General features: G+C 56.2%; 9 protein-coding genes across 9 annotated transcripts, besides 12 other annotated features; 3 read left to right on the forward strand and 6 right to left on the reverse strand.

Annotated features, from left to right (window-relative positions):
- Window positions 1-307: 307 nt before the first annotated feature.
- Window positions 308-2,263, forward strand: EKO05_0003242 (uncharacterized protein; the record flags this gene model as incomplete). Its single annotated transcript, XM_038945423.1, has 1 exon — window positions 308-2,263. One exon carries the CDS (start codon window positions 308-310, stop codon window positions 2,261-2,263), a length of 1,956 nt encoding a protein of 651 aa, XP_038801018.1.
- Window positions 2,264-4,757: 2,494 nt separating this feature from the next.
- Window positions 4,758-4,792: a tandem repeat.
- Window positions 4,793-5,301: 509 nt separating this feature from the next.
- Window positions 5,302-5,356: a tandem repeat.
- Window positions 5,357-5,688: 332 nt separating this feature from the next.
- On the forward strand, window positions 5,689-7,549 carry EKO05_0003243 (uncharacterized protein; the record flags this gene model as incomplete). Its single annotated transcript, XM_038938199.1, has 3 exons — window positions 5,689-6,325; window positions 6,375-6,436; window positions 6,485-7,549. 3 exons carry the CDS (start codon window positions 5,689-5,691, stop codon window positions 7,547-7,549), a joined length of 1,764 nt encoding a protein of 587 aa, XP_038801017.1.
- Window positions 7,550-7,988: 439 nt separating this feature from the next.
- On the reverse strand, window positions 7,989-8,914 carry EKO05_0003244 (uncharacterized protein; the record flags this gene model as incomplete). The annotated part of the gene is made up of 2 exons (XM_059636127.1): window positions 7,989-8,486; window positions 8,687-8,914. 2 exons carry the CDS (start codon window positions 8,912-8,914, stop codon window positions 7,989-7,991), a joined length of 726 nt encoding a protein of 241 aa, XP_059492110.1.
- Window positions 8,519-8,605: a tandem repeat.
- Window positions 8,611-8,639: a tandem repeat.
- A 65-nt stretch (window positions 8,915-8,979) lies between the features above and the next one.
- Window positions 8,980-9,006: a tandem repeat.
- A 1,845-nt stretch (window positions 9,007-10,851) lies between these two features.
- EKO05_0003245 (uncharacterized protein) lies at window positions 10,852-11,546 on the reverse strand (the record flags this gene model as incomplete). Its single annotated transcript, XM_038938290.2, has 2 exons — window positions 10,852-11,118; window positions 11,169-11,546. 2 exons carry the CDS (start codon window positions 11,544-11,546, stop codon window positions 10,852-10,854), a joined length of 645 nt encoding a protein of 214 aa, XP_038801015.2.
- A 1,479-nt stretch (window positions 11,547-13,025) lies between these two features.
- Window positions 13,026-13,062: a tandem repeat.
- A 254-nt stretch (window positions 13,063-13,316) lies between these two features.
- On the reverse strand, window positions 13,317-15,977 carry EKO05_0003246 (uncharacterized protein; the record flags this gene model as incomplete). The annotated part of the gene is made up of 1 exon (XM_038945422.1): window positions 13,317-15,977. One exon carries the CDS (start codon window positions 15,975-15,977, stop codon window positions 13,317-13,319), a length of 2,661 nt encoding a protein of 886 aa, XP_038801014.1.
- Window positions 13,762-13,865: a tandem repeat.
- An 88-nt stretch (window positions 15,978-16,065) lies between the features above and the next one.
- Window positions 16,066-16,099: a tandem repeat.
- Window positions 16,100-16,505: 406 nt separating this feature from the next.
- EKO05_0003247 (uncharacterized protein) lies at window positions 16,506-17,090 on the reverse strand (the record flags this gene model as incomplete). Its single annotated transcript, XM_038938583.2, has 1 exon — window positions 16,506-17,090. One exon carries the CDS (start codon window positions 17,088-17,090, stop codon window positions 16,506-16,508), a length of 585 nt encoding a protein of 194 aa, XP_038801013.2.
- A 670-nt stretch (window positions 17,091-17,760) lies between these two features.
- Window positions 17,761-17,804: a tandem repeat.
- Window positions 17,805-17,931: 127 nt separating this feature from the next.
- Window positions 17,932-17,983: a tandem repeat.
- A 349-nt stretch (window positions 17,984-18,332) lies between these two features.
- Window positions 18,333-20,444, reverse strand: EKO05_0003248 (uncharacterized protein; the record flags this gene model as incomplete). The annotated part of the gene is made up of 1 exon (XM_038945421.1): window positions 18,333-20,444. The coding sequence occupies one exon, from the start codon at window positions 20,442-20,444 to the stop codon at window positions 18,333-18,335; it is 2,112 nt and encodes a 703-aa protein (XP_038801012.1).
- Window positions 18,798-18,833: a tandem repeat.
- A 1,358-nt stretch (window positions 20,445-21,802) lies between the features above and the next one.
- EKO05_0003249 (uncharacterized protein) lies at window positions 21,803-22,521 on the reverse strand (the record flags this gene model as incomplete). Its single annotated transcript, XM_038938515.1, has 3 exons — window positions 21,803-22,146; window positions 22,205-22,366; window positions 22,437-22,521. 3 exons carry the CDS (start codon window positions 22,519-22,521, stop codon window positions 21,803-21,805), a joined length of 591 nt encoding a protein of 196 aa, XP_038801011.1.
- A 526-nt stretch (window positions 22,522-23,047) lies between these two features.
- Window positions 23,048-23,077: a tandem repeat.
- On the forward strand, window positions 23,077-23,657 carry EKO05_0003250 (uncharacterized protein; the record flags this gene model as incomplete). The annotated part of the gene is made up of 2 exons (XM_038938538.1): window positions 23,077-23,083; window positions 23,134-23,657. The coding sequence occupies 2 exons, from the start codon at window positions 23,077-23,079 to the stop codon at window positions 23,655-23,657; spliced, it is 531 nt and encodes a 176-aa protein (XP_038801010.1).
- Between the last annotated feature and the right edge of the window lie 426 nt (window positions 23,658-24,083).

Genomic DNA, 24,083 nt, shown 5'->3' on the forward strand with positions numbered 1-24,083 from the left:
TTAGAATGTTTTGCTGCTGCTGCTTACTAGAGGCGAAGGGGTTAGCGCAGGCGTAGGCTTACCACAACACTACCAGTGACCACAACTGGAGATGCCTCAACAACGGCCTTGTCGTCTCCAACCACGAAGACAGACATTAAGCTCGTGAGTACTGTGCGTTCTCTTCAATTCATATACGATCTAGTCAAAGTTCAGATAACCAGGCCGACTTTATCGTCGCAAGGCTGAAGTGGTCCTGCACTCGCGTTCAGCAGCGTATCATTACGTCAATGTCTTCATACTGATAGCCTCTGACAAGCTCTAAGCCATGAAGCATCTCTGTGAACACTGTAGAGCTATCCCTTGGGACCTCATAGAGACTTGGCGTTATGAAAAGAAGTTCTGGACAACGTTGCGAGCAACTGACGAGTCTGCCGAGGTCTTAGAAGACTCTCGAATGGTCGTAGACGTCCATAAGATGATCTCCCCTACGTGCGACCTGTGTCAAGTTGCTAAGAACCTCTACAACCAAGAGACGTTCGTGTACCTCCGTTATGAGCCAGCTCAGAACGACAGCGTCTTCCATGGCTCTCTCCACGTCGGAATAGAAGATCCAAGCTCATACTGGCTGCAACGTACCTTTGGCGTTATTTCTGGATCACAACAACCTCCTTCTCAAGCATACGTAAATTTCGAAATCCTCAGGGCACCGATCGAATGGTCCATCGGAGCATCGAGCCAGAAAGGCTCGCGCCAGGATAGCAAACCCGTTGCTGTACAAGGTCTCCATCTGATAGATTGTGTCCAAGAGATTGTGCTACCTGCACCTGAGGGGTGCGACTATCTTGCTCTATCTTATGTCTGGGGCTCATCTACCGACAATGGCGTACGTAGAGAGTTGCCGAAACTCCCCAGTCGACTGCCACGAACAATACAAGACGCCATCACTGCCACAAAAGCGCTTGGATACCGATATCTCTGGGTCGACAGATACTGCATCGACCAGGTCGATGATCAAATTAAACATCAACAAATCCAGCAGATGTGGGACATCTATGCCTCAGCGCATCTTACCATCATTGCCGCGAATGGCGACGGCCCTGATCAGGGCTTGGCGGGCATGAGTCTCCCTAGGTCCTCTTCGCTCTTGAGAGATGTTTCGATCCAGGTCCAGGGCCTAACTCTTGTACCTCGATATGTCAGGACGACTAATGAAGTTGGATCTTCGACCTGGGCGTCTCGGGCCTGGACGTTTCAAGAAAACTTCGCCTCCCGACGGCGTCTTTACTTCAGCGACTCTCTTGCATTCTACATCGAAGATGATTATTTCGCAAGCGATATATGCCCGCCTCACGACCTGGTTTTCGAAGTCGGCAATCAAAACCTAAGAGAAGCCCTCGAACGCTCTCTAGCATCACAGACAACCGATACGGGAGCACTCCGAGACAACAAGCAGACGCAAGCACGAAAGTGCATCGAAGCCTACTGCATGCGAAATCTGACGTACGACTCGGACGCCTTGAACGGCATCCTCGGGGTTCTCAATCACTTCTCACAGGATCAGGTCGCTCCAGCGCACCACATCTGGGGGGTCGTCGTAGCCCCCGTTGATCTCAACGGGCCGTTTGGACGTCGCTTCCCAGAATGCTATGAAGTTTCCATCCACTGGTACCACCCGGAACCTGGAGTTCGACGGAAAGACTTCCCAAGTTGGGCGCCCATCGCTTGGAGGGGTCCCGTGAGACACGTCGTGGATGCGAGTCGTCCGCATATCGTACCGATGATACCTTCGGACTACGCGATCGATGTTCACTGTGAAGGAGGGTTGCAGCCTATCGAGGCATATGTGACGAGCGGGCAGATTCGACACGATTCGGGTCGGCAGGATGCTCCTCGTCACTTGACATTTAAGCAAGTACGCACGCTCTCCGTCGCCATCGATTGGGGCGATTCTACTTTCCCTGCAGTCCTGCAAATCGACGACACGACGGACGTCGTCCTTCCGGTGTTCTGGGACCAGTCGGTGGCCAGAGAAGACGTCAGGGCGCTGATCGGTATGGTCATCACCACCTACCAACACGGTGATATCAGCATCATGCTCCTCAAGCCGATGGGGGCGCACTACGAGAGAGTCGGCCTGATCATCTGGGGCTACCGAACTGGCCATTACACTGTGCGAGATTGCAGAACCGGAGTGCAGAAGCTTGCCCGCTCTGCAATAGACAGGTTGATGAGTCGTCCACTGTTCGCATCGGAGACCCGACAGGATATCGTCCTGGAATGAATCCAACGAAGAATTTCAGTCATCGTCACGATATCACGCACGCACTAGTATGGCAGGCTCTGGAAGCCTCTCAACAGTGCACTTCAGCGAAAGTAATCTTATCGCGCCGCCTGCACGCAGAGTGACATGCGCGTTCTCGTGTTGCAGAAAGAGTAGACCACGGCAGTCGCCGGTGTTCGTCGTTGCGTCGGATGATCGATGTGGGTACAGCGCAATGTGGTCCTTGGTCAATTGAATCCCACCGGCGCCTGCGCCAATTCGCTGCGATCACATGCTGAAAACCCCCCGAATCCTCACAATTACCGTCGTTCGCCGCACAACAGCTCACCACACGAATGGGCAGCGAATCACCAACCGAACAGCTTCTGCAGCGCTGTCCAGCTCAGAGTGGTGCACAGCCTACCCTTCCACCGCAACATAGCACTGGTTCTCGGACGAGAAGCGATCCCGCCCGTTGTTGTCGCTCAGCGTACGCGCCAGAAAACCGTCTCTGCACGGCTGAACGAAACTTGATCTGCAGCCATGCACCCAAGAGTCCTTAATCTCCGCGAAACCACAGCGCCTACCACCTTCACATTACAAACCACAGCAACCACAGCAACCACATCATCCGCTGTCCCAACACCACGAACAACGCCACATTGATAACTGGCACTTGAGTAAGCACCGTGCCTCTATCAAGCATGATCCCATCGCCCGGTTAGCGGTTGCATCGGATCTGCGCGTTGTGTTGGTGGACGCAGGAACGGGCGATCGCAACAGCTGACGTGCATGCCGCAGGTGGAGGCTGATTGGCCCGTGAAGCGAGATAGTGAAGTGCAGCGAAAACGAGCGAGAGAGCGGGGAGCCGCGGATCGCAAGACGAAGAAGCCGACGTGCATCTGCCATCGAGATTGCTTTTCAGCCCGGGAAGAGAGGCTCATTTCGAGGGATGGATGATCGCTGGTTGAGTGTATGTGCTGTCTGTGTACATGGTGGTGTTTAGCGCTCGTGCTCGGCAGGAACAGACGGTCTTCGCAGCTGCTCTTCGTCTGCGCGCCGTCTTGGCTCTTCACTGCGCTGCGGCCGGCACAAGGTAAGGCAGGGCTCCACCCACGCATAGCATTGCGTCGTCTGGTGGTGAACTGCTGCACGAGCGAACTCCAGGCGGAGCGTCGAGCCAGGCCTTTGAAACACCGAGCGCCCTCGCCGCCAAGCAGAGTCCAAGAGCGTGGAGCAAAGCCGGGTCGCTTCGTCATCTGTGTGAAACGGCTGTTAATCTCTGGCAGCGGCAAGGATGCTTGACATGACGTGCGGCGAAACAGGGATGATGTCGAGGGGCAGGCGGAAACGAGGGTTCCAAAGTGATGCTGTGGCACTGCTGAGGCTTTATGGTGGTTGGTGACAGGTGTCTCGTGAGCGCTGTTTGTGAGGTTGATGCAGCCTGTGAGGACGCTTTTGGATTGATTTGACGATGGCGAGATGATTACTTTCCAGTCTCGCTATGCAGGACGCTTTGGATTGATTTGACGATGGCGAGATGATTACTTTCCAGTCTCGCTATGCAGGACGCTTTGGGTTGATTCGACGATGGATGGGATGCGAGACGAGTACTTTCTAGTCTCGCTCTGCGTCCTGCACAGCGAGACTAGAAAAGTAGTCGTCTGTGGCATGAACGGCTCTAACATAATCTGCCGCTTGTAGTTGCGGTGATGGTCTGGCTTACTGGCACGCCTTGTCCTGTTGTCTGCCTGCCAGATGCATATCGATAGGTGGGAAAGGCATGGAGACAGCTGCATGCGTGTTACACAACGACGCCAGGTACCGCGACGGTCTGGAGCCGCCGACGTCGTGCACACTGCTCAATCAGTGCCAATGGCAGCAGCTTGTCTCAGAGGGCAAGCCTTTTCGCAATGCTTGACAGCCAGGCATATGCATGCCTTTCTCAAATGGCGCGCTGGACGGACGCCCCTCTCCGGCGGTCCACAGGTTTACTACTTACCGGTACTCATCAGGTCCGAAGTTGCAGTGGACAGTTGTCCGTGACGGGTGGTCCTGCAGCGGAGTCCTGGCTTGCATCGAGGCGATGGGTCACGCAAGGCCGTCGCCGCATTACGAGGACACGGCGCCGGAAGCCCATTCACACAAGCAATGCTCTGAAGACGTCCGCACGCGTGGCTTCGGCGGTCAAGTAGGGGTGAGTAGTCTGATGACGCGGCTCGTGAACAGGCAAACAATACGAGCGAACCGTGTTTTTGATCAGATGGGTTGACGAGACGAGACGAGACAAGACTCAAGACTCAGGTGGACGACGAATCTGCCTTTACATCGAGGGGTTCGTATGGACACTGTCGCCGACAGTCTGCTGTAACACAACGGCCTCTTCCTGCGGAGGACCTTGTAATCTGTGCAGGGCCTCGTAATCCGTGCAGGACCATGTCATCTGTGCAGATTGAAGCGGCCGCAAATGGCTACATCACCGCTGCGACTGGATTTAGATGATGGTGGCCTTTGTGCTGGAGGCTGTGCTGGAGGCTGGATGCAGTAGGCAGTCAACACACTGACACAGATGGCGGCGCCCACGCGGCCATGGGAGCGCTCACGCCTATGCCCATGACGCAGCCGTCGCAGCGTCGCAGCCCTATTCCATGGTGAAGTCGGAGCGTCGAATCCTTCGCGGCGAAGGATCATTTGAAACGACTGTCCTCGCGAGTGGCGTGCGGAGGCGCCGTTTCAGCGGCCGTGGTTCCGCCCCGCCGCCGAATGGAAGCCAACCATCCAGGCCTCCTCGCACGCTACCCCGATCCCTGCAGCGCCAGGTCATCCTCCAATCGTGCGGGCGCAATGCCTTCAGGCAATCAAACTCTCCTCCCTTCATACCCACCCGCCCACGCCTGCGAGGGATCACCTCTTCTTCTTCCCCAACTTCGTTCGCCCAAGTCGTTCTTTACTTTCGCTTCCGTCCTGCCGTGCAGTCTCTCACTTCCCCGCCGGCTCTTCCAAGAATTTCCCCTGGTGGTCGATTGATCAACGCCCATCACGCACGTCACCTGGATTGTCTGGACCTGCTGGACCTGCTGGACCTGCTGGACCTGCTGGACCTGCTGGACCTGCCCTTGCTTTGCTCATCTGACTGCCCTGCCCATCTCGACCATCGCCGGCGCTGTCAACAGTTCCCCCCGGACGTCAACTGAGCGGCCAGACAAGCCCTTGTGCCACCACACAACTGAGGCTTCCCGGACCTCCCTGAGAGCAGCTAGACCCACGCACTCCAGCGCTGTTGGAGAGACGGCTGACCTTGATTCTTTCCTTTTTTGCACTTGCGGCGACTGCCTCGTCCGTGCTTCTGTCATTTGCTGGTCAAGACAGACACCACTCATTACCCATCTCCCTGGACGTTTAAACAGCTGTGCCCATCTGGACCAGGCCCCAAACAACAACCCAACATGACTTTCTCAGGAACCTCTGACGCTCTCGCGAAGCGTGCAGGAGGAGGACACGAGGATCCCACCGCTGGCCTCGAGAACATCGACGTGCAAAACTACCTGGGCCGCATCTGGTGGTGCTTTGTAGTCGTCTTCGCCCTGTACCAGATCATCCTCTACTTCGTCCGCTACGTCCGCACTGTATCATGCCTCAACAACGACACGCAGCGTTACTTTTCCATCCCCAACCGCCTGTATGCTCGCTTCAAGAAGTCGTGCCTTGATGCACCCCTCTGGCGCACTCGTCACCACCGCGAGTTCAAGATGTCGGCTGCCATCAACGTGGGAACCCTGCCCAGCCGTCTGCAGACCTTCTTCCTCGTTGGCTACCTCGCAGTCAACATCGGCTTCTGCGTCTGGAAGATCGACTACAGCAGCTTCTCTGCAGGTGCTAGCGAGCTTGTCAGCCGTTCGGGCGTCATGGCCGTCATCAACATGATTCCCCTCTTCCTGCTGGCCGGCCGCAACAACCCAGTCATCAAGCTCACCGGCATCTCTTTCGACACCATGAACCTGATCCACCGCTGGTTTGGACGGATTGTCATCCTCGAGGCCCTTGCCCACACCATCAGCTGGATGGCCAACAAGGTTCAGACCAGTAAGCTGAAGCGTACCCATTCCTGTAAACAGTACTGACCATCATGCAGAGGGCTGGTCTGCTGTCCAGGCATCCATCACCGGTAGCGAGTTCATCATGACCGGTTTCATCGTGCGTATATCCGGGCTCCTACGGAACCCACTCAGCTAACCTAATCAGGGCACTTGTGCATTCACCTTCCTCCTCCTGCAGTCGCCGTCGCCTGTGCGCCACTCGTTCTACGAGGTTTTCTTGCACGGCCACATTGTCGGCGCCGCGCTTGCGCTTGGTGCCGTGTGGGTTCACCTGAAGGAGCGCCCGCAGCAGCTGATGCTGTACGGAGTTGTTGCCATCTGGGCCGCCGAGCGCTTCATGCGCTTTGCCCGTCTCATCGTCAACAACGTCGGCAACGGTGGTTCCTCGGCTGATGTCGAGGTCCTGCCCGGCGACGCTCTCCGTATCACCGTCAAGATGGCCCGTCCATGGAGCTTCCGTCCCGGCCAACACGCCTACCTCTACATGCCATCCATTGGTCTCTGGACAAACCACCCCTTCTCCATCGCTTGGAGCGAGGAGGAAGAGGACCCCCACCACGTCGACGAGAAGAGCCTCCCCATGAACAGCGCCGACCTTGCCCTGCAGAAGTCCAAGACCACCATGTCCTTTATCGTTCGCCGACGCACGGGCTTCACCGACAAGCTCTTCCGCAAGGCTGACCTCTCCGCCTCTGGCCGCTTCTCCACCACCTGCTACGCCGAGGGCCCGTACGGTGGTGAGGACCTCAGCTCGTATGGCACAGTCATGCTGTGGGCTGCAGGTATTGGTATCACTCACCAGGTGCCTCACGTTCGTGATATCGTCGCCGGCTATGCCAACGGCACCGTCGCCACTCGCCGCCTCACCCTCGTCTGGATCATCCAGTCTCCTGAGCACCTTGAGTGGATCCGATCGTGGATGACCCAGATCCTCTCCATGCCGCGCCGCCGCGAGATCCTGAAGATTCTTCTCTTCGTCACACGCCCTCGCAGCACAAAAGAGATCCACTCGCCCTCGTCGAGTGTCCAGATGTTCCCCGGCAGGCCTAACGTCCAGAGTCTTGTCGACCAGGAGATGCAGGAGGGCATTGGCGCTGCCTGTGTCACCACGTGCGGTACCGGTGGTCTCGCTGACGAGCTGCGCCGCGCCGTACGCAACCGCGAGCTGAACTGGAACGTCGACTTCCGCGAGGAATCCTTCTCGTGGTAAATTAGACGCTTTTGATCACCTTGCACTGTCCTTCCCATCGGTATACCCTCGTGCCACGACACCGTCCATCATCTACTTGTCGTTTATCGCAGCCAACATCTAGCCAACATCTAGCCAACATCTACGCAATACAAGCTCTGCTGTTTCATTGTACACATTTCGTTATCTTCGTCCGGCTGCACCCGTCTTGTTATCACATACTCTCCTTAACATTTCTTCCTGTCTTGCCAGCGGGCTGCGTAGAGAGCGGGGCGCTCAGTAGAAGCGGCGCATGAATGCTACCATGTTGCCGCCACGGTTCTGCTGGGAATGTGTACTGTATATAAGGATGCCGTCTCCTGAGAAAAATGACATGACCTATAACTTGACACAGGTTTTATGTGGACGTGCGCTCCATTGACATGTATGAAAATGATCTGAGCCTACTCTCCACCCACCCTCACTGCATAAACTCGGGACTCTCCGTCGTAGCACTATGCACCTCCTCCATCGCAAACCGATCCTGGATCCCCTTCCACCCTGTCTGCACCACATCGGCCATCACCCCGCCCGGACCCAGCAACGTCACCGCCTCCTCCACACTCACAAGCCGGCTCTCGTACGCCAGCTCCTCCTCATCCACCCCCGTGCCCTTGTGATGCAACGGTTCATACCCCTCCGGCTCCATCCCCACCCTCTCCCTCAGCGACAGACCGCGCGGATACGCCGGCGGCGGCCTGTACGCCGCGCCTGCTTCGGTCTCCAGCAAGGTTTCCAGCGCCGGGGGCAGGGTTTCGGCAACGTACCAGTACAGCACGTACTGCGTCGCCCCGTGCCCGAGCGGCATCAGCTGCATCCACACGGGCTCGGCGGTCAGCGGGGGGTTGGCGACGCGCGGGTGGGCGAGGGGTTGGCGGTGTGGGGTGGGAAGGGGGAGGACGCGGTTACGGTAACCTGACTGAATCATACTCAGCACCTGCTTTCACCTCGTCTCTCATTTTGCTTTCTTAATCTTTTTGTTTTCTTAATCTTTTTGTTTTCTTAATCTTTTTGTTTTCTTAATCTTTTTGTTTTCTTAATTCTTTTTTTTTTTTTTTTTTTTTTTTTTTTTAACACTCCTCTCTCACGTGAGGTTGGAAGAACAGACAACGCACCTACCTCTTCATACCCCTCCCGCTCCGCCCCAGCCCGTCCCTCCCCCGCATCTCGCCGTCCCTTGGGCAGGAAAAAGTACTTCCCCCCTCGTCGGCCGTAGGCGCTGCAGACGACGACGCGGGCGGAAGCGATGTGAAAAACGGCTACGCCGCCGCCGACGACCAAGTTCTCGCCTGCAAACTGCGCAACGAGGGGCGCTGAGGAGGGCGGGGGATCGGTCGGGCGCGGCATGCTTGGTGGTGCGGGGCTGTAGGTATTGCGGGAGACAAGTTTTTTGTGTTCGCGCACGTCAGGTTGGGGGGGGGGGGGGGGGGGGAGGTGGGAGAGGCGCGCTGCTGCTGCCTGGTGCGTGGCATGGTTGCGCGTGGGATGTGGGACGTGGTGGTGCCTGTGTTGTGGCTGCGTAGTGTTCACCAGAGGTTGACAGGTGCTGTCTTACGTCGCAGAGAAGCGCGCGTATAACCGTGCATCCTCTCTAATCGTTACAGGATACTCACTAGCCTTACGTATATGACTATTCAGCATCCTACATGTTCCTTTTAGCTAATCAGGGCTGACTCGTAGCTACCGTCCAGGCAATGTCGTCACAGTAGTGCCAAGAGCCTGTCTACATTTTCAGTACAGGCGGTTGGCCACAGAATGCCCCGCACCGATGCTCGCTACACTACCCCGCAGTGCAAAATCTTCTCGAACGACCAATTGCACCATGCGATGTGGCTCTTGAGAGGTTGCTGTGATGTTTGCAATTAATGTCTGAATATATTTTATAAAATAACCGCTCATTCCATCAATCAGATCAACATCTGGCCTAATGGCCCAATGGCAAGGCGCTTGACTACGACTCGTTTGGTAATCAAGAGATTCCAGGTTGTAAGTAACCCAACTACCCGCAACGTCCAGCGTTCAATTCCTAACAGTTGCATAGCGACCCCTGGTTAGGTCATAACGAGAAACTTCTTTTTTGCGCCTGTAGCGGCGGGTAGCCGCTAAGGTCGATTTTTGAATGCAAACTCCTTCTCGCCCTGACTATATATAGCCAATGCTCCTTACGTTCGACCCCTAGTTAGGTCAGATTTTTGCTCACGCAACAGATGTCACCTTGTTGTCATTCTTCCACTCTTCTTCAAGTCTCGAGCAGGCTGCCGATATTCTTTGACTCTCAATGTGTTTGCTTTTCCAATTACTTTTCTACTCGCAAACTATCACAGAGTGTCCACGCCGCGATCATACAGCAGGAGCTGAAAGGTGTTTTAACGCCAGTGTTTTGGTCATGTTTTTGTGAGTCCACGCACGACCAGGCAGTAGAGCGTTTTCCCCATCCTCCTCGATCCCAATCTCCCGTCTTGACTTGTGTTTGTCGAGAGCTCTGAACCGCGCATTTGAACATGACTAGCTAAACGTTGATATCTGCTCAATATCCTAACGACAGATGAATGCGCAGTCCAGCCTACATGCCATCTACCTACAGAGCAATTACCGCTACTGACGCGCCACCAATGCTGATCATCCACGCACCTACAGTAAAAGCTCCTCGAACATCATTCCTGAACATTGTCCCAAGAGGAGAGAGAATAGCAGGCTCACGAACAACAGCAAATACACAGCAACGGCGATTCGACGACTACCTCATCTTCTTCTGTAGTAGATACCCTAGCCGTCAGCTGGTTGCCCCAGCCTTCATAACAACTCGCTCCATTTTCGCTTCGGGAGTTGCTCAGCGATCCATCGACTCATGCGACTCGCGTCTTCTTCGCACGTGAAGAGGGAGAGTAGGTATTCAGGCGGGACAGGTGGGAACGTCTTGGGAGGGACGGGCTGGCATTGGTACTCTGCGGTATCGTGAGGCTCTACTCTTGATCTAGGTGGGAGGCGATTGCAAATGGTGTTTGAGGGCGTGGCCATACGGGACACGTCGTGGGTTCGTACGATGACAGCGTTAGCCATTCGGAGATCGATTCCGATGAAGCAGATGCCATGCACGCTTCTCGGGGAGAGGACAGAGCGGATAAGACCTTGTGTTGTCGGTATTGGGTTCGGAGATGCTTCATGAGAGCACAGTCCGTGGTGACGTGTTCAATGCGGTCTTGCGGTAAGATTTTGCTCCAGCGCTTGTTGTGCACACTAGCCATAAGGTGAAGCATTGGCTTCTTTTGAATATCTCCCTGGCTCTACTGCCCAAGAGCTGTCAATGTCGGATTGGAAGACGTGGTGAAGAAGAAGCGGCTAGGGCGCTGTTGGTCGGTCTGGCATACGCCGGATCTGCTCCCAAACCATCGAAAATGACGCGGTACGTTGTATTGTTGATTGCTTGAATGCTTGTTGTAGGTCGCAGAAACAACCCTAGATCTTGTGGTATTCTCCATGCGAGCAGCGAGCTCACCGGTGCCACCCACTTCAAGCTCTTTCACATCGCTGAAGAGCCAACCGCCACACCTCTGCATCGCGTTTAGTAAAAGCAAATCGATTTGGAAAGTAAGACACGTACACAGGTCCAACATAGTCGTGTCAGTCCTCGGGTAAGAGCAGGCTCCAGTCTTCCCATGGCGAAAAATGCTCTGCCTGTAGCGAGACTAAGAGCTTCGGAAGCCAACTGCTTTGACAACCGTTTGGCAATTCCGAAGTCTTTGTGAACGAGGAGTAGGTCTAGAGTTTGCGCCAGATCACTACCCCACATCTTCCACGTTGTACTCTCCAACTGCGCCCAACCGCTATATTTTGGTACTTTGGTGATTTCTACATCGTGCGGAGCTTCCACGAGTGGTGTCGTTCTTGTATGATTGGAAACTTCAGGTACAACGAAAGAGTATATCTGTGCGCGTAACGTCTTGAACGCGACACTCCGGACCAGAAACTGCCGAAACATATTGAGATCTTCGAAGGCCTTGTCACAAACAGAGCTTGCTTCGGTTTCATCGTCGGTGGACTCTTCGTCGGAATCGTCGAGCATCAACAAGTCGCATTCGAGCTGTGTGTGACTGTGTCGGAGATTACCGACGATGGACTTTGCGAGGAACCGTGCCCTCATCGCCACAAGTCGCGACGCAAGGAACTCGAACCGTTCTTCGTATATTAATCGTGGGGTCAAAAAGATTGGGCGCCTCCGCTTGTTGTTCTGCTTCTTCAAAGATCCCCTGTCCTTCTAAAGACGTCTCGTGCTTCAGTATATCGGTTCCGGTCGATAGATGAGGTCCTACTTCTACCATACGCTCAGCGTGAACGCCATCAGGAGTTTTGGTCGGACTTCGTGACTCGATTTCAGAATCCTATGAGACTTCGTCGGTGTTGTGACCCTCTCTCGCGAAGTCGACCATAGATATGTGATTTTCCTAAAGTGACGACTCATTCACCATATTTTCAAAGTCCATTTCAGATTCCATTTCAAAGTCCATTTCGGAGTCCATTTCAAAGTCCATTTCATGCGCCTCAGATTTTTCCTAGAACGGGTCATCGTCAAGCTTACCAGAGGAGAAAGGCAGGAACCGGAGGGCAAGCTTTGGAACTCTTGCAGTAGTGCTTCGTTCAGCACGTCGTCGCTCAAGAGGACATTGGTAATTCCATGGCTCTCGCTCATGTGATCTCGCAATTCGTCCGCTCTGCAGAACGCTAAGCCACGCCCCATTTGCCTACTGAGGAAACAAGAGCTATTGTGATGCTCAAGATGACGGCTACAGTCCGCTGCGCGAATACACGTGACTTTACGGTCAGAGCAACGAAAACGGCTGTCTCTAGTTGTCAGGATACGAGCAGGCTGATCCCTTTAGCCGTCACACTCTACGGTATCCGCCATGCCGCCCATATCACGCGCGTGGAACGTCGGGGCAGGTAATGTCGGTGAAGATGCTGGGGATTGCTCCAACCACGTTAGCCGATCCTTCCACCATGAGTTCAAAGAGCGCATTCCCGACTTGGATTTGTCGAGGGTTGATTCGTCTTGTGGTAGGATTTCGCAGGGGCTCGTGGTTTGATGGATGTTCGACTCGCCGTGTGCGCTATCCCAATCGCGCTCGCTACGAGACGTCATTTGGGATATCGTAGAAAATAAGGAGCAAACATCTCAAGGCTGCATAATAACCGCCAGTCCATCAGCACGGCTGCTGGTCCAGCATTTGCGACCAGGCTGAAAAATCGCCTCAAGGCTGAGCAGCCGCGCAAGACTGCTGCACGTCAGCTTAGCCTGTCTGTGCACTCTACGCACGCGATCGAGGGCCAGGCTCTCGTCATCAGACCGCAAGAGACTCACGAGGCTGAGCAGCTGCGCATGAACAGCACCCTCAGCTGTTTTACTCCACGCGCTGTCACGACTTGAGTGGCAATCTTGGATAGAACAGAATAGGATGAGAAGAACGATCAACGATTAACGATTAATGCTAAACAATAACAGACAGTAGATAATAGATGGAAATGGGTATCTCAAAGCACCAACGCCTACTACCCCAGCACCATGTAACAGCTGTACTATGCAACGCCTGCCACCGAGGTACCAAGACGCAGCGGGAAGCAGAACGAACACAAGAAACGCAGCCAGATGGATGTATGCAACGAGTGCAACCGAATATCCAGGGAATGGGGGGATGATACAAGACTCTCTTCCGTGTCTCCGATGCAGATCCAGGGCGCTTTTTTGGGGGTGAGTTTAGATCTCGAAGCTTAGTTCATCCGCGCTGTCTTCTTCCATTTCCGTTGTTGCTTTTTCCTCGTTTTCATTCTCGCTACGGCTCTCCTCCTCAGCATCGCTGACCACGTCGTCATCAACATCAAACGCATACGCGACGCGCCCCACGTCCCGCAACCCCCCACCCAGGCTCTTTCTACAGCGCCGTGTCTTCAAGGACTGCATCGTGCAAGCGCGGCGCCTTAACCGTCTGTGTCTGTCTCCTGCTGCAGCGTCTTCCGATGTACCAACCAGCACTGGCAGTGGGTAGAGGGGAATGCATGATTCGTGCACCGTCGATTGTGGGAGTTTTGCGCGGATCAGGACGATGGGGCTAGAAGCACGTTTGCGTTTCCCTATACTGCTATTCGAGCGGGTGTTGGAGCGGCTGGGCGCGCGTTTCGTGGGCGATGAGAGCAAGATCGGTTCGTTGTCGCTGTCGAGGTCTGAGTCTTGCACTTCTGATCGAGTTCCATCGTTGTTGTCGTTGTCGGCTTGATCGCCGTCGTCGTCTTGATCGCCGTCGTCGTCAGAAGAAGAAGAAGGTGCAGGCGTGGGCAGCAGACTCAGCACGCGAACCTGCCCCCCCTTAAGACACAGTGCACTTTGCTTCGCAAACGGCGTGCAGGCCACCCACTCGCCGATACCGTCTTCCCATCTGAACCCACCGGCTGCAGCGCTGGACGGCGTGTCTGTTTTGCGCGGCGTGGGCATGAGGATTAAACGGCCGGAGGAGCGCATCTGTTTCTCTACCTCGTTTGCGTAGCGCAGATGCTCCGCTTCGTCTGTGTGCGCGGCAAATTCGGTCGCGGATTCAAGTGCGATACGCTTCAATGTCCATAGCTTGTGCGGTAGACGGTGGCCGGACAGGTGGGTCATGGTGTGCACGAGGCGCTGGAGTTGGGCGAAGCCGTCGTCGTGCCAGATGCGACCTGTGCCGCGGGCTATGGCTGATGTCAAGGTGGGGAGCGATGCCAGCGTGGCGGACGAGTTTACGCCGTTGGAGGCGTAGTGGCATGTGATATCACTCAAGCTGCGGATTAGAGTTGATGTGCGCAGGTTGATGGTTCTTTCATCGTGGACATCATTCTCGAGATGGACGAGAAATGTAACAAAGACCGTCCACAAGGCGCGCTGCGCAAACGTCTGCAGATCGTCGGAGTCTGCCTCGAGCAGCCTCAGCTCAGCATCGACGTCGGACCGAGATGCAAGGGCAACAGTAATAGCGTCCAGTGTATGGGTGATTCTCCGCGCAGTGGCTTTCCCTGTCCCCTCCTCGTGACTGCTGTTGACCAATGCTATGCTGCAAAGCACTGTCAGTAAACTAGAGTACGTCGTGTCTAGCGCCTGGCGCAGATCGTCTCGGGAAGACGGGACAAAACGTCTAGCGACTGATCCTGTGGTCTCATCTGCTAGGAGGCGCTCATCTGGAAGCCCCATGCCCGCCAACGCACACGTCTCGAGGAAGCGAGAACATGAGGCCAGCGTGCGCGGGTCGCCCTCTGTGATAGTACGCACCAAGCGATCCCAGACGGGGCGCATGTGTATAGTAGCGAGCCACTCCAGCGGCAGAAGCTCATGGGCGACCATGTGCTCGAGCAGATCATACAAAAAGCGGTGCCGCCCGGTGCGATCAACAAAGATCTTGACGGTCGACATGTACACTGATCTCTCGCCAAAGACATCAGCACGCACGTTGAACGGAATGGACAGCGGCTCGAGAGCGGGCAGGGCGGCGACCAGCATCTCCTCAGCCTCGTCGTGGGCACCGACAGCCAGACAGTGGCTATGGAAGTAGACCATGCTGTTTGCGGCGATGATGCCGTCGGCGATGGCGCTGCACAGCAGCGATGTGCCATGTGCGCGTACCACGTGCTTGAAGGGACGCCAGCCAAGGCCGCGGCGCTGTTCAAACCGCGACTCGAGATGCGCGTATATGTCGCCCGCCACATCGGCGTCATCGTCGTCATCGTCTTCCAGCTGATCCAGCTCAGCAAAGTGCTCCTCCAGCTCAATGTACGCTGGCAGCTTCTTCAGACATGCGTGCATCAGCGAGCCAGTCCCTCTCCTGCTTCTCTTCTCGTCGGTGGCGCGCAGAATATTGGCATAGGCCTCCAGCACGCCCTGCACGAGCTTGTGGACGTCTGCAGGCACACATGCGCCCAGACCGTCGGTGCGATCCATGGGCGTCACGAGGGGTCCGCGGGGTTTGGTGTACTTTTTCAGCGGCGAGCCCTGCGCGAGCGGGCTGTCCAGCATGTGCCCGCCCATGCGCGCAATGAGAGGCGTGAATGCGATCTCGCCCGGCCGAGCGACAGGCTCCACATCCACACCGTTCATTCTCGGGCCCGCCGACTTCTTCATCTTGCGCCCGCCATACGTTCTCTTCCCCTTTGCACCAGGCCGCCAGTCAGGATCGCGCGCCTTCTCGAAGCCTCGGGGCTTGTTCGCGGGCCGTGTGAAGTTGGTCGTCTTGTGGGGCGTGGCTTTGGTTGCGAATGCCGAGGACGTCGTACGGGGTTCCTGGTGTGCGATCCGTGGCAGCTCGAGCTCCTTGCGCAGTTTCGCGAGTTTCGACGACAGCGGCCTTAGCAAGCGGTTGCAGCGCGACACGTTCCAGGGGAGCTCCTCGTCGCCGGCCATGATGATGCGTGTAAATATGCTTGCTAAGACATGTAGCTATCCAAGAAGTGGTAATATCTGTTGTGGGTTGATAGGGCCCGGGGGCTATTGTTGGTGTTGATGTTGGTGTATGTATTGATGTTCATTTACAGTTGATTGTTTGTTGTTGCGACCAGCTCGGCACGACCTCGGCCAGACTCACGCTACTCCACGTTCAATGCCCACCACTCGATCGTTGAGGTCAACCACTTCTGCAACTCAACGGTCTTGTCGTGGAATGAACAACGCAACGATACTCAGCTCGGTGATACAAAAAAGTCGTACACCCCTCTATTGTGCTTTGCGAATACGTATACTTCGTTCTCCAAAGCAGAACTTGCCTGGCTGCATCGCAGAAACGTCTTTGGCTCAACATCTGGCTCGTTGTTGCGCAACATCTTTCCGTACATCAGCTTGATTCTGACATGTATCTTCCGTGCTGATCAGACCCGGGCTAGCTGCATCGTGCTCTGATAGTCTCGATGAAGTCCGTTACATGGGTAGACGCGACTACAGTTCGTCAGTACGACACACTCCGCACTCCCTGCAGCTCACCCTTCTCCACAGCCTGTGTAGCACTAGAACCCCTCTTCCACGTCGAAGCAAGCACCCCCAGTAGTCCTGGCCCTGCAATGCCCAAGCCCCTCTTCCCCTCCAGCGGCGGCGTGGCCGTACCCTCCCGGGCAGACCTTGCTGGACGGGGCGTTGGAATAGTCCACTCCTCAACCGGGTACGCAGGATGTGGGCGATAGGCGGTCGAAGATGGGAAGTCGTCCTTCTGTGGAAGAGGAAGCGGGCGTGATGACGGTTCTGGTGCGACGAACTTGATCGATGGTGGCATCGAGAGGCGGCGTGTGACCTGTGGACTGCGGCGGCGTGGCGGTGGACTTGTGTTGTTTTGGGCATTCGGCGCACCGCGTGGGATATAGGTAGCGGAGGTGATGCTGTTTCTACGCGGTGACGCGGATGCCATGCGAGGAGTGCGTTTGAAGTTGTGTTTGCTGGCATTTGCTTTCCCACCTCTATGGGCTTCGTTATCCCAGTCGTGGACTGATGTGCCATCGCTATCACCATGGAGCATGGTTGAACTCTCATCTACGACCCCAATGCAGTTCTCGCCTGGCTCAATGACCGACAACTCATCCTCACTCCCAGCCCAATCCTCGCCATCGAGCAACCCCAGCTCACGCAACCGCTCCCAAGAGCGACAGCAATAGCGAAACGTCGCAAACGGCTGATCAACCGGATCAATAAGCGCGAGCCTATAAAACCGCTTCGGCTGTTCTGACCCAGCGCGACCCGCATCCACAAGCCTGGTATCGTCAGTCCACCTCTCTTACTCAAACACCAGAAACCCACCTAACCCCCCCTTCCTTCTTCAACCCCCCGACCTCCCCACCATCTTCTCTCTTTCTCACAATCCTCCTCCGTCCACTAGCCCGAAATACCCTAACCTCCATCTCCGCCTCTTCCCCCTTCCCAAAACAAAACACCCTCCTCTCACACCCACCCCCAGTCTCAAAAAGCCCAAACATGACCTTCCCGCACCACCCCTCCCCCCGCCCCGTGCACCAACTCACCACCCTCACGCCATCGATATACAGTTTGAACAGAAAATACCACTCTGCAGGCACCGGGGGCGCGACGGCGTAGCTGAGCCAGAAGCGACTACCCGGGAGGGCGGGGATGTGAACTGTGCACGTTGAAGTGGTGGGTGAATTGTGCGTGGGGTATGGTCTGTCAGGTGGAGTGCGAGGTACAGCGTGAGGAGGAGGAGGAGGAGGAGGAGGAAGAGGAGGGGGAGGAGGAAGAATAGAGTAGTACTCTGGCAGTGTTTCAATGTCGAATTGCGAGTGTAGTGCTATGGTGATGCTGCGGTAGGTTGGCATGATGTATTGTTGTGCTGTATTTGGGTTGCGAGGAGCGTGATGGAATCGAGGTGATGTGGAGTGAAGTGGGTGAGGTGAGGTGAGGTGAGGTGAGGTGAGTAGAGTAGAGTTGCGCTTACCTGCTACTGCTCACCTTCACCTACCGACAGTCGTGATGTGGAGACGTACGCACCGGTTAGAAAGTACGTTCAGATCGAACACACAAAGAGACGCAAAGAAGGTTTGGAGAACGGGAGCAAGAGGCTCGACCTAGAATGTATTGCTATGCTGTGCAGGTACAAATGCATGGCTATATGACGTATGTTCCTGTGGTAGGCATGCCTGCAGTCGAACCAAGAAGACCCTGATGTTCGAAAACCCCCAAACGCCTGGATGTGCTCTATATGACGGATGAAGAGGGAGAAAGGTATGATGACAGAGAAAGAGATACGTGAACATAGACATCCCCTCACATGACGAGGCAGCCGCCAGGGCCACTCCTCGCACGTCGCCTGCGCCCAACACCACCAGCCGTACCAGCACCGCCTTCTTCCTCATCTGCGTGCATCATCTGCGCTTCTCGAGCCCTTCTACGACGACGCCTCGCACCTGCACCGCCCACTCCCGCTTCCTCGTTCATCATCATCCAGTCCGTCCACTTGCGCTCCAGCCTCGCCGCTGCGGCAAAGTCTCCCCTCAGCACTCGCTTGGTGTGTTCTTCGACGGTGGGCTGCCAGCTGTAGAAACATTTCAAACCAATGACTTCACGTGGGTAGGTGGCTTTTTGAGACACGGCGGTGGGCGACGGCCGTGAGATCTCTGCGTTGCGAGACAGCACTTCGCGGACACCAGTCCATGTTACGTTTGCGCAGTCGTAGGCGACGATGCGCAGACCGATTTGCGGACGCTCGGAGCCGGACAATGCACGGGCAAGGCGGTTGCGGTTGCGCATGCTGGCTGCTGCTTCGGTGAGGACGAGATCGGAGACGCGGGTGTTATCCATTTCCAGGGACGTGAGACCGGTGCAAGATTTCAACACGGGAAGCATGCCAGAGTCGCCGAGGTGTTCGCAGTAAGAGATGCAGAGGTGTTTGAGGTGTGCGGCGCAGGGCGCTTCTGCGAGGGTCTTGAGTACGTTGTTTGAAAGTGCGTCGAGCTCCTCGATATCGAGGTGGGTTAGGACCGGCAGTGTGGGGAGCAGAGAAGTGAATGTGTCGTCTGTCAAACCTCCACACTTGGACAACTGGAGACCTTCGAGGAACGGAACGTTGCCAACGAGCGTCTTTGCGCCAACATCGGTGATGGTGCGGCAGCGCGTGAAATCCAAGTGCTTCAGCTTGCGGGGCGGGACGATGGGCCGGTCGGTGAGAACGTCGATTTCCTGGTCGACGCCTTCGATGAGGGCGGAAAGCGACTCGTCGCTGAGGCTGTCGCAGTTCATCAGGACCAGCCTCTCAAGCGTGTTGCGGTTGAAGAGCTCGGTCATGAGCTCGACATCATCCCAGCCTCGCACCTCGCCAGCGCGCAAATCCCGTAACTTTGGGCAACCCTGAACGACTTTGAGCAATCCACAGTTGTCGATGCTATTGCACCAAGAGATGTTGAGCACCTCCACCCTGGGGCAATTCGAAGCTATGATCTCCATGGCGGCGTTTGTTGCACCGGCCAGGCCAGACAGATTGACGTGGACAAGACGACTGTTTGAGAGGAGGAAGGTGTGGATCGACGATCGGTCGATTCGACATCCTTGGAGCGAGAAGTTCTCGAGGTTCTGGCAGGCTTCGAGGAAGCCGTTCTTGTTCCACTGCTCACGTAGTTGAACGCAGCCGCGCAGGTTCAGGTCCTTTACGAACGGTCCGGCTGAGGTGATGATGTTGATCAGGGCGTCTGCAGAGATGTTGCGGTAGAACTTGGTGGTGTCCAAGTCGCTCCACAGCTGGCCGTCGAAGCACATGGCGTGCCACGACTTGGATACGCGCGAGCATCTGACAATCTGCTTGGGCGGGAGGTACTGGAGGATCTGCATGCGGATCTCGGCCGGCATGTCGCCCCAGAAGTTCAGGGCTGGCTTCTTCGGGGCCGTCTTGCGGAAGGGCTGTGAGAAGTAGTCGCCCTCGGCGTCCAGGGCGTGTCTCGAGTGGGGTCGTCGACTCGATGGGAGAGGCACAGAAGACGCGACGTCTGGTGTTCTCATCCTCAGGCGGTACATTTCATCGTAGAACGGGCTGCCGGGCGGGCTGTTGGCGACGGAGGTGGGTGCCGTGGAGAAGCCGTTGGACAGCTCAGACGAGTACGAGGTGCCGAGCGAGTGCCCGTACGACGAGCCGGTGCCTGCCAGCGAGACGCAAGACAGGGAAGCCTTGGGCTGGCTGCGCAGGCTGTGTGATCGCGTCCTGCCCATGGCTGCCAGGCTCAGGCTTGGCGAGGAGCCCATCCGTTGTAGGCCGCTGAGGAGCCGCTGTCTGCCCTTGGGCTTCGGTCGGTCGGCCGGGATCGAGTCGATGGCCGGGGTGTTGGGCGTAGGCATGTCCATGTCTTCGGGATGCTCGAGGACCACCGAGTCGATGGACGTGGGCTCCATCTTGCTCTGCGACGGCGAGGTGGAGTTGGCGACGGCGAGCAGTTGCGGGCGGTGAAGACGCGCCCTAGCAGTTGTCCTGATGCAATAGTCGACAGGCACTCGAGATACTCGGGAATCACAGACCCAAAAGCTGGGGTTCTGTCACTGGTCTGATCCAGACGAAAGTGAAAATACAGAGGCCACAGAACACAGCCAACCGGTGGTTGGGTGCGCGGTTTTTAACAAGAACAGCCCCAGTTCTAGAAAGCGGGGAGCGGAGGCCCGTGTTCGAGGCGAGTGGGCGCTACGAGGACGAGGCGTGGGTCGATGAGCCTCAGGCGTGGGGTCGAGACTGGGACATGCAGAGACGGTAGTGCCGTGTTGAAGCCAATGTCATGAAGCTACACGCACTGCGCTGAGCATGCAGAGCTCCGTAGTCCGTACACAGCATCTGCCACTGCAGCGGGCAGCCGTTGCTTATCGCGGCAGTCCGCGTGGATAAGAAAGCTCGGCCCAGGTGTCCACGTGCGCCCCTTGCTGGATCACCGGCACCACCCTCCTGGAATCAAGCATGCATCTTGTGCGCCAAGGGTCTGTCGTGTCGACGTGTGCAGCGATGCCCATCTTATCTATTGCGCCATGCAGACTGCGCAAGACGATTCTGCAGGTCAGCGTCTGCCCTGGACTCTGGAGGCGCTCCCCAGCACAGAGCACTAATTCTCGGCTCCCTCCCCTCATGCAGGGCAAACACGCACTAGCTGTTTACGCACACAGCGGCCAATCCCACCAATCTGGACCGCCGTCAGACGAACGCTGTGGAGAGCGAGCCCGGCACGTTCCCGGCACGCTCAAGACTGGTTCCGCGTCTCTGAACCGCTGGGCACGCCGGTGCACGATGCTTGCAGGTACCGCTGTTGCCTTCGATTGGCAGCACGACGGAGACTTGAGCGTGCGTGACGCCGTGACCTGTGGCGCGATAAGAGCAGCCTATCGCAACGAGGAGGTGAGCACGCGGACAGGAGGCTCCTGTCAGGCGCTGCCTTAGCTTGCAGGAACGAGGGCTCTTGCTCTTGAGAGGATGCATTCATGAGTTTTGCTGCAGGCCGCGATATGTGTTATCGACGTCTATCATGCCGGGTGGATGCAGCATTGCAGCACTAGGCTGCATGGTTCCCCACATTGGCATACCTAATTGCCCGCCAAAGCTACCGCGCTCATGAGCTGAACATTCTCAAGCGGTGATCATGCCTTTGCAAACTAAACTGTATTACTCACGGTGAATCCTAAACTGTTGACCACGCAGCACCACCATAAGCATGCAGCACGAGCGACTGACCAAACGCAACTCCTGCAACTCCGCCTACACGCCATGAGCATCCTCATCCAAGCCTGTTCGCACCACTCCTGAGCGCAACACCACCGAACCTAACAGCCTCCCTCTTGTCCAGCGCCGCCACGACCGTACACAAGACACCAGCAGCGATAATCCCCGCCCGCGCCAGGTTCAACACCCCCCACTTGTCGATCAGCGCGTGTGTGGTCTCAACCTCGGCCACGCCAGCCTCGACAGCCTTGTCCTCCAGCGACGTGGACTCGAGCTGCCTCATTCTGGCCTCCAGCTTGTTGTTGGTGGGCACGATGAACGCGATGGTGAAAGGGATGATACTCGGGAAGAGAATGGCGGCTGCGACGTTGAGCTTGAAGGGCAGCGAGGAGGGGTCCTCTGTCTACTTGTCAGCCGTCTGCCGTGTGAGCTCGGGAGGAGCGGGGCGTGCACGTACGGTGGTACGCGACATATGCCGTCGCAAGACTACTTGCAATGGCGAGCGGCTTGCCGTAGAACCCGCCAATGGTGAGCACGGTGAACCACTGCTTGGCTGCCAGCGGCGCAGGAGCTTGCATCACCGCAGGCACGGCGGTGAGCGAGAGACCTGCATTCTGGCCTGCACACGTGATGTCAGTGATCCACGTCCTGGGAAGTAAATCTCAACAAGGTTCAGCGTAGGTACCCACCAAGGAGGAATCCGCTTGCTGTGATGCCAACCGCCTGCGCGATGAACAGACCGGGCGGGGTCTTCTGATCGAACAACGAAGCCATGCTTCATTCACTAGATTCGGTAATACTGAATATAGGATAGAAACCACTACTATATATATGGGTACAAGATAGCTGTATGATCGCCAGAAGTGGGTGGCCTTATCATGGAGCTATCTCAAGCTCCCCGCGAAAATGTAGTGGTAGCACCAATGGCCTGACACGTCCGCACCTCCTCGATCTCCTAGAGGTCAAAACATCCAGATGTTCGCTCATGTTGCGAGATTCCATGGTACCAGGCTTGCGCGATACAACGTTCGTGTGCGCGCCTGACAAAAGGTTCATGAGTACTTGAAGCGGACTTTACCGGCGTCTGAACCTGAACGCGTCCATCCAAGGTGAAACCGCAACGCTACAACTCCAGTACTAACGTCCGTTCCTTTCTATCGTGTTGTAAACGTGTCACATACCATCTCTTCGCGTTAGCTGTCGTCTTAATTATTGCTCACTCTATAGACGCGTCTTAACTTGGATCACGCAGCCCAAAGCGTGACACATCAACAGACGTCCAGGACCACGTACGGCCAGCCCACCCAGCACCAGCCCACCAGCACCACCATGTTCTGTAAGCCCCCCTCCACCCATCCACAACCTCCCATTCTAACCGCCCCCCAGCATTCACCTCCACCGCGACCCTGCACCACGTAACCCACCTCCCCCCCTCGACAACCTTCGCGCACGCACTCGCACACCTCCAGAACCACGACCTCCTCATCCGCCTCGACCCAGACCTCTCACACTACGAGACGCTCCCCTCCCCCGCCTCCGCCCCCGACACAAAATGCTACAAAGTCACAGACAACATGCACACGCTCCCCAAAGGGCTCTGGGACACCACCGTCACCTTCGAAGCCGACATCACCAACACCGACGATGGGATTGAGTGGATCATCCGCGCGCCGCTTGGGTTGCTGCAGAGGACGACGTGGCGGGTGCTCAAGCGGGAGGGCACGGGGAGCGAGGAGGGCGCGAACGTCGTGGATGGCGTGGGCGAGTGGAGTTTAGTCGAGGATGTGGAGATTAAAGCGAATCGTGTATTGGTGGGGACTGTGAAGGGGAAGTGCGAGGAGAATTGGAGAGGGGTGCACAGGAGGTTTGTGGGGCATCTGTTGGAGGGGGTGAAGGCTGGGGGGGAGTAAGTAGATGGTCAGAGCGCGGTGGGAGAGGAGCGATGGTAGAGATCAGATTGGGTTGCAGGTAAAGGATAGACGACGAAGGTTAGACGGATCGCTGTTGTAGTGGGAGCAATTGTCCTCTCTTCTTGAACTGTACGCTACTCTACTCCGCGGTTGGCACGCTCTTCCATCGTGTAGATCGATGACTTGACGGAAATCATAACAATATCTGCGGGTTTGTAGAACGTAAAGGTCGGTACAATGTGGCTCTTCGTAGAGCTAACCGCAAGCGTTATCAAGTCGTACAGCGTTGTTTGCTTTTGTCCAGAGCTGAGACTAGGTAGGATGGTATGACAAAGCTGCATGCCTGCATAAGCTTTGATTCCTGATTCCACAGGCATGTCTTGCCAACATCCAACGCCGTCTTTTTTGATTACAACGCACAGCTTA

Source organism: Ascochyta rabiei, chromosome 5, assembly GCF_004011695.2.
Source record: "Ascochyta rabiei chromosome 5, complete sequence".
NCBI classification, from domain to species: Eukaryota; Fungi; Ascomycota; class Dothideomycetes; order Pleosporales; family Didymellaceae; genus Ascochyta; species Ascochyta rabiei.